The sequence below is a fragment of the Abramis brama genome, assembly GCF_963993115.1.
Source record: "Abramis brama genome assembly, chromosome: 3".
NCBI lineage: Eukaryota > Metazoa > Chordata > Actinopteri > Cypriniformes > Leuciscidae > Abramis > Abramis brama.
The window spans coordinates 60,094,066-60,112,954 of record NC_139965.1 but is presented as its reverse complement, the minus strand read 5'-3'; the positions used below and the strand labels follow the sequence as shown (position 1 = coordinate 60,112,954).

The following is an 18,889-nucleotide window of genomic DNA, read 5'->3' as shown; positions in this document are numbered from 1 at the left end:
ATGGGTGACATCATTTTTAACCAACGTGGTTGAACGACCATTTTGCGACAATATGGGGAAACAGTCGTGAATAGCTAGTTGATTTCTTCAAAGATGCATCGTACTATGGTAGAAGCACCATGTGAAGTTCGTTGTATGGAAAACGCAGCCCTGCATAGCAATGCCTTGGCAACCACCTATAACAGCCCAGGGGTGCGTTTCCCGAACAACGCTGTAACTCGCTGCTTCACTATAGTACGATGCATCGTTGAATAAATCAACTAGCGAGTCACGACTGTTTCACGAAACCATATTGTCGCAAATTGGTCGTTCAACCACGTTGGTTAATGATATCACCCATGTGTTGGAGTAATAACTAATTTTAACGAATCTGTTGAGATCGAATTAATGTTAGATGTTTTGCTATAAATTACAGACATGCATCTGAGGACTATTTCTCATTTTTCTCAGTTATTTTGCTTTATTTCCAGATTCAATCATCGGCTCGTTCTTACATAGTAGAGCACGTTCGCACATGCGCACTCTTCAGAAACGGTGCTTAAATCTCTTGACAGACTAAAAGATGTAAATGACATTTGTTTTTATTCTAAATAAAAGATACAGATTGCACTGAATGTCAGCTTGCTTATTTTGCTCAAGATAAGGATTTATTAAGTCCACATGTAGCCTACAAGAAACTCTGCTTCTAACCACAGGTCGAGAGCTGTCATTCAAACCACACAACTTTGCGATGCTGTTTGCGAATGTTCATTAGAACCAAGCGGCAACCTCCCCAAGTGAATTAAACGGCAATTCATCAACTGGCCGCTTGAGGCTGGATGCAGAAGTGAGTCAAATCTGTATCTCCCCCATGTTAAAATGCCCAACTTTACAGCAGAAATAAACATGTTTACAGCCTGGAGCAAAAAGTGGCTTTGGTCTCTACAGCTAATTTTGCCCTTCATGACAACTGTGAGGGGGGTGAATTTTTTTATAACTCATCCGTTTAAATTATATTACAGTTTTTTTCAATCGCTTAAGCACAATTTTGAAAACAGGGCCCGGTTTTTCAAACCCCTTCACACAATTAGCACAACACTACACCAAAGTAGCACAACACCTCAGATAATTTGCAAAATGGAACACTTTCGTCAAAACTATACAATGTCTTATAAAACCTTATTTAGTTGTCATAACATAAACACAACCATCATATGGTCTAATTCTGTTTGAATCAGTTAAACACTCCTGTGCTCAACCTAAAACACTTTTAGCATTTACACAGAGTGTAAAAATATATTCACCAACACCACATGACACCAATTGTGCAGACTAATGAAAATATTTATTTATTTTCATGTACTCAAGTCAGCCAATACTGAACATTTCAACAAAACATTCATAACAAAACAGTTTTCATACAGTATTACCGAACATACCCTTGTACTGTAAGCTTACAGTAATACTGTTACATAAAAATACAAATCCAGTTCAGTATCGAATAAAAAAAATAAAAAAACCTAAACATCTCTCCGCCTAGCTGGATCTGGCCACAGGGCCTTGTCAACATCACAGGCTATATTTTCATTTGCAAGGCAACGTGGGAAGAATCTCTTGGAGTGATGAATTCACCTCCCTCAGTATTAGTCCGTGGTTTATTACATGGACCACAACTGTTTCCAAAAACGAAAACAAATTTCGTTACACGGTCTTCCTCTTCCTCTTCCTCTTCCTCTTCCTCTTCCTCTTCCTCTCCCTCGTCCTCTCCCTCTTCCTCTTCCTCCACCTTGTTCTCTCCGGATTGCCCCTCTCATCCGCACTCTCCCTCTTCCTCTTCCTCTTCCTCTTCCTCTCCCTCTTTCCTTTCCTCTTCCTCTTCCTCCACCTTGTTCTCTCCGGATTCCCCCTCTCATCCGCACTCTCGCTCTTCCTCTGACACCGTCCTCTCCCTCTTCCTCTTCCTCCACCTTGTTCTCTCCGGATTGCCCCTCTCATCTGCACTCTCCCTCTTCCTCTCCCTCTCCCTCTTCCTCTTCCTCTTTCCTTTCCTCTTCCTCCACCTTGTTCTCTCCGGATTCCCCCTCTCATCCGCACTCTCCCTCTTCCTCTGACACCGTCCATTTTTGTTGAAGACAGGTGAACTTACCTGTTGCCTTTTTTTAGTGCGTAAACCTGATTGGTGTGTCTACAATTAATGCACTCCTGGTGGCTTAATCAATTGGTTCATAGGTGTGTTCATTTGAAAGCCTTTGCTTTGAAATTGCAAGGAAATTACATCATGATAAATTTCTGTGTCAAATGTATACAATTGTGTTTAGTGTTTTGCAAATCACTGTGTGTAATGTTTTGCAAAAAGTGTGAAGCTGACCATGTGCTTACAATCGTGCAAATCTAGGCCGGTGTTTTGCTCCGTGAGTGTAAGGTTTTGCTAATTGTGGGAAAGTTTTAATTTTAGTGTGTAAGCAATTGAAAAAAACTGTAAGCCTTAAATTTCTGCATAATTAAGGGAGTCCACTTTTGAGTGACAGGTGGATTCCCGCTGCTGTGGTCATTAGTCATCATTAGCCGTTTGTCTGCTGTCTGTTAGCCGTCACGTTACCTCAGCTAATCGTCTGACTGTAAAAATAAATAAATTCGGGAGTGACGCGCTGCCAAGATGGCGACGGTCGGCCACGCCCACTTTAGGCTTCAAACACGGTCTTCAGAAACCTACGGGTGACGTCACGGACACTACGTCCATATTTTTTTTACAGTCTATGGTTAGAACATGTTTTCGGAAAACACAGACTCGTTGAACTGCTGATAATGACGGAACTTGCGACCAAAGTTGGCTAACGATGCATTTGGGAAACGCACCCCAGTTTGGGTTTCTTGGTAGTTGCTAAGTTGTTGCTAGAGTTATGGGATGTAACTTAACAGCACAAAAATGCACCCAAAGTTAAATAAGAGCAAACATCTGTAGGCTAGTGAGTCTTGAAAGCAACATGCAGATTTATTCCCACAAATCAGTTTATAGGATCTCACCATTTTCCATTTTTTGATTTTTATCTGTAGCCTACTTATCTGTAACTCTTCAAAAAGGTTAAATAGGGTTCTATAGATGGCAAGGGTTCTTGACTTTATGCCAAACATGTTCTATATAAGGACAAATGTCTTAAATGATTGCATAATACTTTCATGTTCAACAGATTATTTTATTTCTTTCTTGTGATAAAGTATGTGGTTTGATTCAAAAAATGTAATTCAAATTAAAAATGAATTACTAAATGCATAAAATGACGGATTGACCCTAAGAGGTTTTATATACGAGACACCTGACAGAACCCTTTTATGATTCAATATATAACTTTTTCTTCTAAGAGTGTAAGATGTCTGATGTCTGTGACTTATATTTTGTTGTTCAAGTGGCAAAAATATTTTTATAAAGCTAAAAAAAGAAAAAGAAACAGGGAACTTAGTCTCGGTCACTTAAGTCACTTAAAAATGTCTGAATTTCATTGCATTAGATACAAAATATCAAACTCAAGCCGTCCACATTATAAAGTCTAGACTGCTGCGTCTCCATATTAAACTGTGCTTGATATGCCTCAGTCTAATAGATTATGCAAATATGATGGGAAAGTTCTGCTTATTTAAATGTAATCCTCGGAGAGTATTCCTGCAGGACTTTTCTGCATGTCTGAGTAATGGAAAGGGGAAATATCCTACTTACAATATTCTCAAAAGATTAAATGAAAATCTACTCACTGACTATATTAGGCTAGACATTAATATCATGAATGATTAAAGCCTCTCCTCTCTGGAATCAGTGTCTTGCATCTGAGAATACATGTAAACAGGACTGAATAATCCTTGGAGTTCAGTTCTCCTGTTAGCAAAATGTTAAGTATGAGCACATTCTGCCAATCCCAAAAATAAACATTAATTCTGGCAAGCATTATTTATGGGATTACACAACAGGTGCATTTCCACAAATCTGTCATCTTGGAAGTGCAAAGTATGAATAAACTTTTTAACCCTCTGGTGCTCTTCGAAAATTGTACATTTTCTTTTTCTTATAGAATTTTTTACTTCATCAGAATGGTACGAACACACACACACACACACACACACACACACACACACACACACACACACACACACACACACACACACACGAATTTCATCTAGTGGAAACGTTTGGTACTGCGGCCAAACAAAATCTTAGTGAAAGCTCATTTTTTGAGATTTCAACCTCAAATTTGGAACATAACTTGGCTTTGATTTTCTCGCAGTGTCAGAATAAAACGTTTTGGAAAATATAAATTTCATACAAAAAAAAACCCCAAAAAGATTTCATGACAAACTTAAACTTCTATAGCTTTTTAAACTCTTTTTTTGTGTGTTGTAAAGTATTGTTTTTACAAAGAGACCAAACTCAAGTCTTTCAAGATTTAGGACAGTTTAATGCTCAACAAGTGGTTAACAGGTAATAAATGGATACTGCATAAATATAATATCGTAACATAAAAATACAAAATATTAAATACAAAATATAAAGAATTCTGTCATTTTGACTGCCACCAAAGGATTAAATGAATTAAACAGGTCAATTTATTTTCCTTATTATAGTATTGGATATTTACACTTTGTTCTACCATGAATGAAGTGCTGGATGTGCATTTTTCCATTCTTTTTTTTTTTAACTGTGGAAATGAAGCCATGTTTCAATGCTTTGATGAATTTTCAAATTTTTCAATTCAAGTTTAGAGTGATTGAGATAGATAATAAGATTAATTACATTTTACAAACATTACATGGAAGTATTAAATATATAATATGTTGCTTTATAAAAGTAACTTTTCCCAACACTGAAAAACTGATGATTTGAATTTTTTATATTTTGTCTTAATTAGGGTTGTCCTTTACGGGAGCAGTAAGGTCTTCAACAGGAGCTGAAAGGTTATATTTTGAGTTTGGCTGCAGGCTAATGACGGCCATCATGACCCACTTCCATCTCTAATACACTTGTGAGATGGTTTGGGCTACTGCGTGTCATTAATAGTTCATAACATTTAAAACATTTGTGTTTTCTGCCCTAATCTCTCTGACCACTTCTCTACTGCACCAGCACTGCTGGACATCATACAAGTGATTAACAAGTAATTATTAAAACTGCTCATGTGGAACTGAAGCGAGACAGTTTAAAGCCAGCTGTCTCCGTCCAGGCTGAAAATTAAAGCAAACATATTTTTACCTAATTTTAGTATTAAACTGATTCTCTGTGCACCATGGCTTTTGGCTGGAGAAATATGGGATACAATCTCTGCACTTCTATTAAAACGTTCTCATTCATTATTGTTCCCTTTGCATTCTTCACCTTCATTAAATTCAAGAAGGATTTCACATTTAAAGCATTATATTTGTAATCATATTTATGTTAGATTCCCTTGTGATTGTAATGGTTTAATTCTGTTTTCTGATCATTACCTGATCATGGCACCTTGTTTATCTACAGGGACTTGGTTTGGATTACTGTAACTATATATTCTAAACACAGTACGGCTGTAACGGCTCAGGAATCAACAAACACAGGAGTCCAGGAAGAACAGGAAAACATCACCTTTAAGATCAAAACCCACTCAGTTACAGTTTAATTTATTCAAACACATGGACTGTGTGAAACAAGATTCTACCAAGAACTGAGGAATTGGGGGTTATAAATACACAATGGAAAAGAGAAAGTAAACTTTAGACATAGTAAACTATAGAAACCTAGGAAACAAATTAACAACATGGAGAATACACAGGAAGGGTATGTAAGGACCAATCAGAGCAGAGTAGACCAATCACAGCAGACTGAGTCATCTGACCAATCAGAGAAGAGTAGACCAATCACAGCAGACTGGGCCATCTGACCAATCAGAGCAGAGTAGACCAATCACAACAGACTGAGCCATCTGACCAATCAGAGCAGAGTAGAATAATCACAACAGACTGAGCCATCTGACCAATCACAGCAGACTGGGTCGTCTGACCAATCAGAGCAGAGGAATCTTTAGATTTAGAGAGACCGAAGCCTTTATTGAACCGGTTCGGACACTGTGAGAAAAGAGCATTTTTTACATTGGATGCATGTTACCTAGGAGTTTTCAAAACAAGGAGCCTTTAAAATAACATAATAGGGGCACATGAAATTCGCAAGCATGAATCTCTGTCTAGACATTGTAAAATGATGTTACAACCAAAATGATATTTCAAACCCTTATTCAATGTGTTTTATAACTTTCTTTAACAATGCACATAGTGCTCTTTAAGTTTTAAAGAGCAAATCTAGGGAATGAGGTCAGTCAGAAATACCAAGCCTTTTAAACATTTAAGAATGCTCTCAAGTTCAGAAATAGCCATCGGGGTGTTGTGAGTTATTTTTTGTTTTAAGGTCTGTTTTTTTTTTCATGGCAGGTTTCTCAAAATAACTTAAGTACTGGCACACAACTTTCAAGCATATAATTGTTTAGAAATCTACTATAAACCATGTAAATTAATGTCAATTGCAATGAGTGAAGCTGTTTCAACCGATCCCATAATCATTCAAATTATTCAAATTTGTTAAGATCCATGTACATCAAATTATAATTTTTTTTATTCAAAAACAGAATTTGAGTTGTCTGCCATTGTAATTGTTCCACAAAAAATTGCCAAGTTTTGCTTCTGGAAATTTCATATGCTTAACTTTTATTAGAGTGATCAAAACTCTTTTTATTGCAACATTGTGTGTTGCAAAATCCTGATGTTGGGGTTTGCAAAACTTGGACTTACTGGCACTGTCGTTTGATTAATCAATATTTCACGCAAGATGTTCACCATTTTGCAAACACAATTATTTTTTCTGGGGGTTACAACATCACGAAAATAGTGCCATCTCTTGTTTAAATGCACACTGAAAAGTAGGTCATACAGACTGCCTTTGGAAAGTTGATCTGCCTTTAACCGAGATGAGATAGTGTCAACATTCAAACACAGATAAATTTCCCCGATTATGTAATCTATGAGTTTAGATGTTTTTTGTTGGGGGGGGGGGACAGCTGTGTCGAGCTCATATAAATGCAGAACCTCAATGACCACAAATTGATAAAAGACGGATCTGTTTCCAAAACGTTTTCATCATGAGATGGTAAGTGTCTGTTTTGTTCCCTAAATTTTAAAAAATGCTTCAAATTATGATGTGTGATCAAGTATTGGCTTGAAAGACATTTAAAAAGCATCTCTAAATGTTTAGCAAATTTCATTTAGCTATTTCACTGCAATGCATAATGCATTCTTAATCTGTTCAAACAAGCAAGAGATTATTTAACGTTGATGACCCTTTTTGGTCTCCAGGCTATCTGTGCTGCTCGTGGGCACTATTACTTGGCTGCCAGATGTGTCTCCTGCTTTGGACAGAGTCAGAGAGCATGTTTCGGGTAACAAACAACCTCCTCATCTGACATGACCAATGCTCAGCAGCAGACAGCTACAGCTGTGAATCAGTGAAATGCTAATTTAATGTCACATTTTAAAAAGCATTTTAAACCATCTTTGGAACATAGCAAAATGTTATAGGGGAAGCACCCCTGATATGCTAATCATGTTAGCATCTTGCTAAAAACATGATAAACATTAATCATGTTAGCACCTTGTTGAAACAAGACCCATATCCCTCTCAGAATATCATAGAGACACGGGGAGAGTTTTTTGACTCAAGGCAATGTAGCGGGCAGTGTAGTTACAACAATTAACATGTTTTGCTAACATCATTCTAACATGATTAATATGTTGATAACATGATGCTTACAGGATTATCATGTTGTTAGCATGTTTTAACGCTTCACTAGATGTTGTTAGCATCAGTTATCATGTTTTTAACATGTTTTTGCTAACATTATTAGTAGGTTGTTAGCATGATGCTAGTATGTTTATTATTATGCTAACACAGTTAGCATTTCATTAGCATGTTTTAACGCTTCACTAGATGTTGTTAGCATATGTTAGCATGTTTTTAACATGTTTTTGCTAACATTATTAGTCGGTTGTTAGCATTATGCTAGTATGTTTAACATTATGCTAACACGGTTAGCATTTCATAAGCATGTTTTAACACTTCACTAGATGTTGTTAGCATGTTTATAACATGTTTTAGTATGCAACTAGGTGATGATAACATTTTTTAACATTGTTACCATGATACTAGCACATTTTGAGTCATTTTTATCATATTTTAATAATTAGTTAGGATTTTTAGAACGTTTTAGCACTTAGCTAATCACTATTAGCATGTAACTATTCACTGCTAGCATTTGTAGCATGTTGGAAGTCTTGTTTGCCGACATTATATGTTGTTAGCATGATGCTGGTATGTTTAACGTTATGCTAACAAATTATCATGTCGTTTGCATGTTTTAACGCTTCACTAGATGTTGTTAACATATGTTAGCATGTTTTTAAACATGTTTAAGCATGCAACTAGGCAATGCTAATATGTTTTAACATTTTGTTACCATGATGCTAGCACATTTTGACTTGTTTATATCATGTTTTAATAATTAGTTAGGATTTTTCATAATGTTTAAACACATAGCTAATCGCTATTAGCATGCAGCTATTCACTGTTATCACGTGCAACATGCTGGAAGTCCTGTTTGCTAGCATGAGCCAAAAGAGCAAACCCCTATGTTCATACAATTGGTGTATTCAAGTCATGTTGGAAAAATCGTATTTACGAGTTGAACGCACCTGAGGACGTGAACTCAACAAATCTAGCAATGAAGCATTCATTACATTTTGTGTTTTCTCTACATCTGTAGCATGAAAAATAGCATTGACAGCTGCCTAAAAAGATCTCATTCTCATGTATCCTACAGCTCACAGGATTTCAGCCCTACGTCCCAAACGAATGGTGGGGGGATCACTAAACGCATCCGTCCCGTGGCAGGCAATGGTGTACCTCAGTGAAAACATGCTAGATGGAGGTTTTGCTGGAGGAGCGCTGATAGCGGAGCGCTGGGTACTGACTGCCGGCCGTAATCTATTTGTAAGAAAGAGTCGAAATCATACAAGAGGACAAGAACCATTAATCCCAAAAGTCTATCTTGGAATCAGCAAACTTTCTGATGCAAATGCTTCTTCTGAAGTAGCTGTGGAGAAGGTAAATATCCAAACCTGCTAAGCTAAATTCGCTAAATCATGATCTCCATATATTTTGTATATAAATACAAAGACAAAAAAGCATTAGTTAGCATGCCAACCAATCAGCATGTTAAGCTTACTTAGCTGCTAATGTAGTCCGATAGCTGAAGAGCAATATTAGAAAGTGCCATCAATGTTAAAAATGATTTTATCTTTGAAAAAATTATTGCAAAATGACGTTATGCGACTAAAATGTAATTTTTGACGTAGGCGTGTTTTACAATCATTAATGGCAAGGAAAGAGCCATATATTTGTGAACGGCTCATATGAGGTGTTTCTGGGTGTTTCTCCCTCATATCTGCTTCAAGATCTTGATGAATTTTGGTATTTCTTTGTTGTTTAGAATCCAGTATTCCCGTGATACTTTTGTCTTTTACTGTAAATGTGCAAAAACTGTTTCCATTGCAGTTTTGCAAAATATTTTTGTCTGAAAAAATTGTCTGAAAAAACACCTCATGCCAGTGTAAAAACTTATTTTACACAAGTTTTTGGAAAACTGACATGTTTCCATTGGGAATTTAATATTTCAATATTTCCATATTTTCAATTCGCAATTTAAATTTGCACAATTTGAAGGGTAAAAGAAACGTGGCTAATGATGCTCCAGGACCAGGACTGAAAACCACTGATATATACCAAATTGTGTGCCAATATGTCAAAAAAAAAAAAAATCATAATTTAAGACAAATTTGAAAATGCTGGGCAGAAGATTAATCTGATCCCGCCAAATTCAGTATCGGCAGTTTCAGCATAACCCAATGAGTTCGTAGACACCAATCATGATTTTCTGATAAACTTTTCAAAAGTTATGAGCAAAAATATCCACATTTGGCAGGTGCACTCAGGTCATGGTGTTAATGAAGCCTTCCAAGTTTTGTTTTGTTTTGATAGATCAAGTTGTTGCCCAGAAAGCATCTTGCCTAATTATTCCCAAACAACAAAATAGTGTCGGCCCAGATCCGGGTCACATCTGGTACATGTGGATTCAACGCGTACCAAATGTGGACCGGATCTGGGCCGACACTATGTTGCTGTCTGGGTTATAGGTCGAAATCATTAAATACACATCATCATAACTTTTAAACAAAGATTAATATAAAATTCTGTCTGGCCACTTCTGTGCAGCTCGGTCCAGTTATTATCTGAGCTAATTTTGGCAGGAATCTGACAACAAAATTTTTTGGGAAGAATAGCGAATAGAAAAAGAATACAGTACATTTCAAAATGGCGACTACTGTCATGGGCAGAGTTTTAATATACTGTATGATACTGACATGATCAGCATGAGATGAGTTATCAGGAGATTTTCTTAGGTCAAAGGGGTCCAAAAGTATATGCACCAATTTGTGGTGGTTATATAGAGTTGGACAGAGTATTATTCAGGGTGACCTTCATAATTTTCCAATGTATGGTTCACAGCTACCCTAAAAAAACGTACAACTACCCTAACCCTAACCCTAACTACGTATATATAATTAATTTTCTTCTTTAGTTGTGCAGACAGTGACCCTAAAAAGTATTTGGACACTTAAGCCACAATTAAAAAAAGTCACTGCATTAGGTAACTAAATATTAAACTTGGGTGCATATGATGCAATGAAATTCATGCTTTTCTAAGAGTTCTTAAAGTTTGCAAATGTTTTTGGGACCAATTTATCATTGTGACAAGTTAATTTTGTATGTCAAGACAAGGATAAAGGAGATAATTGCTGCATGAGAGCATTAATAGTTGTATCTTTCCTGCAGGTGTTTTTGCATCCAGGCTTCCAGAACACATCCGACTGGGACGACGACCTCGCTCTGATCAAACTGCAGGAGCCAGTCAGATTTAACGAGTCTATAATACCCATCCCGCTTCCAGAGATAGGAGATAACCAGGAAGAGAGCGAAGGAGAGAGAGGCATCATCGCTGGGTGGGGATGGGGGCGTCTTTTCACCCCTGCCCCAAAACTGAAGTTTCTCGCTCTGCCCGTCCAGTCTTGCAAGGGTACCTACCAGGCAACGATCCTCGCAAACACACCAAATGTGACTGACAAACAGTTCTGCACAGGACCCAGCATGTACCAGGAAAACGTGTGTTTTGGTGATGCAGGGGGCGCTCTTGTGTTCCTGAACCCCAACACCAGTGCAGTCTATGCTGCGGGAATCCTCTCCTTCGACAAGGCTTGTTCTGTAGAAGAGCATGCTGTCTACACAAAGATTTCTGCGTACCTGCCCTGGATCCACAGCGTCATGAGAGGAGATTCACAGGAATTTCCAGAGCGGCGTGCTTCAATTATAAGTCACATGTTTTCACAACAACAGTAATATGATTTTAATGCAGTGATAATTGCTTTATAAATATACATTTATGTCACTGGTTTCCCAGACAGCAACATAGGCTACGTCTACATTAATCCGGATACATTTGAAAACAACGTTTTCGTTTAAAAACGCTCTCCATCCACACTAGCGTTTTCAGGCATTTTCAGGCGTTTCAGTGCGGATGAGAAACTGTTGGAAAACGCCTGAAAACGGCAAATTCACCTCATACTGCGCATGTGTAGGCCCTCACAAAAGCTCACTGAGATGATACAGACGGAAAAATACATAATAAAGTTATCGCGCAATTCTTCTGACAGGATCATTTTATTTAGCAAAATATCTTATTCACTGAAGCGTCAGGTCGCACTCACTCACTATTATATGTTTGGTCTAAAACGCGACTGATTTCATGTTTCGCTGCAGGACAGCAAATGCGAATGAATTTGCAGGACTGTGATATAAAGAGTGTGCAAAGTAACATATTTTAGCAACTGTGTGAAAGTGAACAGCACATAACAGGCACAATACCGCTATAAACATAAATATCTATTGGTACATTATGCGTCACATGACTAAACTTACGCCATCGTTTTTAAATACCTCTGTTTTGACAGTCAACACACTACAATGCGAAAACGTTTTCAAATGAATCCACTTTGGAGAGCGTTTTCAAAAAGCTTCATTTTCATTAATAAAAACCGTCTCAGTGTGAACAGAAGGCCAAAACGGAGAGAAAAATATGCGTTTTTAAACAAAAACATATTAGTTATCGTTTGTAGGAATCCACATGTACCAGATGTGGCCCGGATCTGGGCCGAAACTTTGTTGCTGTCTGGGTTGTAATTTGCACTGTTAAATTGTGAGCATAAAAATGGGTGTTGTCATTTAACAAATAAATCCATATTTGAAACAAAAAAGTGTCTAGTGTATCTATTGTGCTGCACAGGTCCAGAACAATGAAGCCAAAACATTTCGATCGCCCCCTGGTGGCTGTCTGCAATATAGGTCATAATGTAATCGAATGGGACGCAAGCCAAACTAAAAAATCTAATTACATTACGAATAATTTAACGTCATGATTGACAGCTGCCACATCAATCATTCCATACATAGATAATATCTATCCCATATATAGCTATAAATCAGATGCATTTCATCACAATGCACTGGACAGCATATTACATGCATTTGCTGTGATAAATTAGCAGGAACTCTTAAAATATCAATTGTATTAAATAATGGAAATAAAATTTTGCTACTCTTTGCTACTGATTTCAGGGTTACATTTAATTTAATAGTAGTATTACAATCTAAATTGTAATATTGAAAAAAGGCTGGTACATTCCACACGGCCCAGATGTGGACCGGATCTGGGCCGACTGGGTATGTAATAAAAAGTTTCACAGGACATTCCACATGAATGGTTTATTATTACCTTACTGTGTGCATTTTCTAGGCAAACATGAGAAAGCACATCACATACCATTTTAGTTCATTAAATATGTAAAGCTCTGCTGCAGAATGCTGATCACCATCTTGTTCTGTCAACCAGACTTTACTTTCTGCGCTGTCAAGGTTATATAAATATCTTACACATATCTTGAGCATATCTTTCTGAGACCAAAGGAGCATGCAAAGTACGTAGATTATGACTTAAAATCCCGACTGATTGAGAAATGCTGCATACCTCTCTCTCATCTTTCATCAGGGAATCAAATACAACTACAAACCTGACAAGCCACAGTTAACCTTGAATCAAGTTCTTCTGTTTACCACCAGGCATCCCAATTAATTTGAGTCAACAGATTTTGTGCAGCATGTAGCTTGTCAACAGCTCTGAACAGCATCTTCTTTTGAGAAAAAAATGTGTATTCTCAGAGAACCATTGCTTGCAGCATACCAATGATACTGTTAAAAAAAAAGACTATATTCCATGGTTTGAAAATTGCACTGTTGTATTCCCAGAAACTTGCCCAAATATGTTTTAACATGTCCTAAATGTATTAGACTCAACCTCAAAGACATTTAAATCTAATGCAACTATGAAAATCTCAATAAATAATACAACTGAAGGGGAGTTTGTGATGAGTTGGCTGTGCAACTCTACAGGGGTAAATTAATCTAGTAAACCCTTATACTCACGGTGGCATCTGAGCCTGTTATGCCACTTCCCCACCACCAGAGGTCACCCTCTGAATATTGAAATGTTTTTCCCCCCACCTGTTCATTAAGTGTCCCAAGCAGGAATGTCTATATTTTAGCACAATTTGTGGGCTTCTGCTTGTCCACTCTCCTTTTGAGGATTGACCACAGGTTCTCAAATTGGGATTAAGATCCAGGCCTGGCCACATATCCAAAATTTCTCAATTGTGACTCCTTTTGACATTGTGCCCCATCACCAAATTACTCCTTGGTTGTTGGGAGAAGTTGCTTTTGCAGGACATTTTATACCATTTTTTATTCCTGGCAGTGTTTTGGGAAGAATTGTGAGACATCCACTCTATACATGAACATTAAACAAATGTAAAATCTAAATAAAATGTAAACAAATTAACTTATTTAAAAAGGAATATGCCAGGTGATATGTAATAGTAGATTGAAAACAGATTGATATGGAGAAATATGCCTCTACATTTTAATGCTGTTAAGTGTACTGCACGTGTTAAGTGTATTATTTACATTGCAATAACCACAAATGTAACTTTGAACATAATTTAATTTATTAATATTTCGTTATATTTTTATTTGTAATTTTATTACAACAAAACATCACAGAAACACTGCACTGCAATTTTTAACACTGGTACAAACACATATAACACTGTGGTACTTCGGTTTCTTTGTAGGGACACCGCCTTCACCCAGGGCCGGATAAACAATTTCCTGTGCCCTGGGCAACAAGACTCAAGGCCCCGGAGTAGTTATGGGGGTTCGTGGGCATGCTCCCCCGAGAAAATTTGGATTTCTCTGATCTACATATGTGCAATTTAGGACTTTTGAAGGCCAAAAAATTATAAGAAATAGGCTAGCTTTAAAACCTTGTCATTAGATTATTTGTCAATAGGCCTACCTGCTCTCTCCTCATCTTCATATTTCTTTTTCTCTCAGTCTTCTTATCCTGGACTATTTCATTCTTCCCCTCCTAAAGCTGAACTTAGTCTTTTCATTTTCGTCTGTGTCAGTGACTAAAGTAAACATAGGCTCAACTGATATTTATACGTTTTATGAATCATTTTCTTAGACAAGTTAATTCACTCAAGGCTACCAGAAAAGCTGTAGCCTAAGTCAGTATTGCCATTAGGAAACTTCTGCAAGCTTTGGAATTTGAAAACTTCTGTTTTTAAATGTTAAAAGTAATTTTAAATAATACAAATTATAGACTACGTTTACCGCAGTTGGTGGAATTGGCAGACGTTCCCTAAGCATTATGCGCTGTGGAAACGCGTCAAAGCATTCTCAGGTATAATTATGCAGCATTAATGCACGAATGATTTTGAATGATTATTTTCATCATGTCCATATACAATGGTCACACAATGTTAAAACTAATCTTGCTATTGATATCTTTGTTAGACTACCGACCCTATAGTAGGCCTACAAATGTCCGGCTAATATCGAACCTAAAACGAACTTTACCGCGCTCAACCAGCGGGAGTGCAATTGAGCGGCCAAAGCGTCAACAAGCGTCGTCAACAAGCTTTCCCGCACTTTTTGTCAAGCGTCCTTGACAGGGCGGCCAGAGCTTCTTTGCAGCTCAAGTCGGCGGCGGTGTGAAAGTACAGTTATACTTTCCGCGACTGCGCAAATCCCAGCAAGCAATTTTGTGTCTAATAGACGTCTAATAGCCGTCAAAACACAGCCCAGACGTCTAGGCTAAAACGAGGCTAATTTTGGGCTGTCAGTGAAAATCTAATAGACGTCTAAACATAGCCCAAGAATAGACAATCAGACAGCTATTGAATGACTATATATAGACGTCTAACCATAGCCCAAGAATAGACTAGTCATCAATTAGACAGCTATTAAACGACTACATATATACGTCTAATAGACAGGCAATATGGGTCTAGACTAAAACAAGGCTGATTTTGGGCTGTCAGTGAAAATCTAATAGACGTCTAACCATAGCCCAAGAATAGACATGTCATCAATTACACTACATATACATGTAATAGACAACAAAATGAGGCATAAGGATTCTTTTCACTCAAATATAACAGGTTCTCATAAATGAAAATCCATCCAAACTAATTGAATATAAAGGATTTATTTAGAACAATTATATTAACAACTTAGACAACATTCAAACATAAAAATGAACAAATAAAATATTGGAAAATATACAAAAAAATTTAAGAATTAATTGTTAGCTTTATATCCATAACCACCACCCCCTGCTCTCCCTGGTGCTTGTTTAAAATGACCAGAAATTGCATTTTTTATTTCCCATTCAGTCGCCGAAGGAAAGTTGGTCATCACTGCGTCTGCCAAATGAGAAAAAGAAAAAAATTATTGCTCAAGAAAAGCATTGTTGACAATCATTTTTAACTAATTACAGTCATTCACTTTTGCTAGGATGCACACTAGAGGTGGCCAATATAGAGTTAACAGAATATAGATTGAGACTATATAATTTATATCAATGTAGACAATAATTTATATCAATATTATTAATAAATTAATATCAATAATTGAAATTTTTTACCTGCATAATGGTGATGCACTAATTATATATATATATATATATATATATATATATATATATATATATATATATATATATATACATACATGCATATATTTTAGGGGTGTAACGATACACGTATTGAACCATTCTGTACGAGGCTTTCGGTTCGATTTCAGTACGGATTTTTAAACAGAACTGTTCGTTAGACAATTTTTCCTGCTGACCAAATTTTTTTAATAACAAATGTAGGCACATCAAAAAGCGCGCTCAAATGTAAGAGAAATCATAACAAATTGTGACAACAATCGTGCTCTTTCAGGTAGTGACCATATAGACCTGCATTATATGACTGACTGACAGACAAGAACAGTTTGACTTAAAAATATCAAAATTGAAACTACTGCAGAAACAAAGACACCTACATCTTGGATGCCCTTGAGGTAAGCTAAAACATACCAAAATTTCAAAGTGAACTATCCATATAAATCATTCTTTATCACTCTAATGTACATAAAAATATATTATACTTAGTAGGGGTAGTTCACTTAAAAATAAATCATATAAGCATTTACTCACTTTCACTTGGTTCCAAACCTATATGGCTTTCTTCTATTGAACACACACAAAAAATATATATTTTGAAGAATGTTGGTAACAAGACATTTAATGGTAGTCATTGACAAGTGTTCTGTCTATTCAATTGCTGTACTTTGTTGACTGGTTGCTGGATAATTTGCAATAAACAGTGTCTTTAAATCAAATAAAGTGGATTACATCACTCCAGTCATGAGGTTTTTACACTGGCTATCTGTCTGTCAAAGAATTCATATCAAAATACTACAGCTGGTTATTAAATTAATTAACATTTTAAGGCCAAAGTAAATTTATAATCTGATGCATTATGAACCATCCAGAGCAGACCTCTCAGGTCATCTGGGACAGTAGCCAGCTACTTTTATATCCCCAATGTCAAAACAATACATGGAGAAGCAGCATTCAGTTTTTATGCACCATATATCTGAAACAAATTCACTGAAAACTTAATGTATGCTGCATATTTTAATTATTTTAAGACTTTACTGTTTGCCACTACCTTTTATTAATCAGAAAGGAAAAATATTTTTTTTATAATTTCTTTTCATGTTGCACTATGTTGCTGTTAAGTTTTATGTAAAGTATACTTTGAAAATTTGCATTAAATCAAAAACTATTATTTCTTACTCTAATCTAAAAACAAAAATATATTGGTATCTTTAATAATAATAAAAAATATTAATTATTTCAATATTAAGTTTCATAGTTTCATGCTTACCACCTTGAATTTAGATACATTTTAGATTAAGGGCACACAGTTGCAATAACACGTGCAGGTAACGTTAACTTGTTGGAGAAAAATAGTACTCTGCAATGGTAATGTTAAAATGTCACGGTTTCTACACATTATAACAACTAACTAATTTATACAATGAACATAACAAAAATAACACGCATACTTACAAGATCGAAGTAGAAATTTGAAGGTTTTCAGAGTGTCGCTCGCCCGTTGCTCTCCGACAGCTGCCTCGTGTAAAATAAAATGAAAATAGCGGAAATGTTTATCGCGAGAGTCCCAGTAGTCATGTCTCAGTAGTGTTTCGATTGTGTCATCTAGCGGTTGAGAAATGCAATTGCATTTGATTTAATTTGAAATGATAGACAGTCATATCGTAGATTGTGTATGAATGTTATGTTTATGTGTGACAGCAAACATTAAGCTTTGTGAGCGAAAACATTTTACTAGACTAATATTCTTATACTATATCGCTGGTCTGAATCAGGGCTATAGCCAAGCCGTCCGTAGACCAGATTGCTGTGATTTCGCCAGGTGGGCTAAAGCAGACTGCATATAGCCCGTCAAATTCGGAGCTAAATCGTGACCGACCATGTCGTGAAATGACACATTGAACCTTGTAGATATCATTACCATTGCGAACATGATGGAATATCAACCATTTCATGCACTGCCTGGCAAAAAACTACAATGAGTTTTGACTAAAAGTGGGCTACAATAGCCGGGTCTGAATACGAGCTAAATCGTGGCTACGCACAGCCTACACAATATAACATGTAAAATAAAGCAAACCAAACAACTTGTAATCACAGTTGACTTTGCTTACATGATGGAATATCATACATCTCACAAGTTATTTTGGAAAAAAAATACATTTATCCAGATTAAATGTTATTTGGGCTAAAAGTGGGTTACACATAGCCGGACTATATCGGGTCTTTAACCGAGACGTTGAAATGACGGCTATTGCTTGCTGGGATGGGTTATAGGTTGCCAGGTTGAGGTGACAAACGGGTTGAAATTGTATATGGTGTGTGGATTGTGTGAATATAATGCATTTAATAGAAGATCTGGCAACTGGTCAACATTAGACAAACATATTGGTCCGATTATTCATAAAGGAGTTTGGGCCATGCAAATTACGGGAGTTTCCCGGGAGAAATAACAAACCGGGAGGGGTCCGGGAGATAGGGCTAAAAAACGGGAGAAACCCGGGAAAAACGGGAGTGTTTACGGGTATGGGCTACAGGTGTAACGTGATCTAAAACGTTTTGAGCTTGTCCACTTTTGACCTCATTCAGAGTTAGTGGAAAAAACATTGCTTTCGTAGTGTAAACTCTCATGTGGTCGAATGTGTTCAAACAGCCATGAACACCGTCTTCTC

General features: G+C 36.7%; 1 protein-coding gene across 1 annotated transcript; it reads left to right on the top strand.

Moving 5' to 3' along the window:
* Positions 1-7,013: 7,013 nt before the first annotated feature.
* Positions 7,014-12,405, top strand: hp (haptoglobin). The gene is made up of 4 exons (XM_084108321.1): positions 7,014-7,132; positions 7,339-7,421; positions 8,859-9,142; positions 10,931-12,405. Exons 1-4 carry the CDS (start codon positions 7,125-7,127, stop codon positions 11,489-11,491), a joined length of 936 nt encoding a protein of 311 aa, XP_083964447.1. The 5' UTR covers positions 7,014-7,124; the 3' UTR covers positions 11,492-12,405.
* Positions 12,406-18,889: the final 6,484 nt, after the last annotated feature.

Bases quoted from the DNA above. Each gene is read 5' to 3' on its own strand.
- hp (XM_084108321.1), top strand. The intron at 7,422-8,858 runs GTAACAAACAAC...TGTATCCTACAG, and splicing joins AGTCAGAGAGCATGTTTCGG to CTCACAGGATTTCAGCCCTA. The intron at 9,143-10,930 runs GTAAATATCCAA...TCTTTCCTGCAG, and splicing joins CTGAAGTAGCTGTGGAGAAG to GTGTTTTTGCATCCAGGCTT.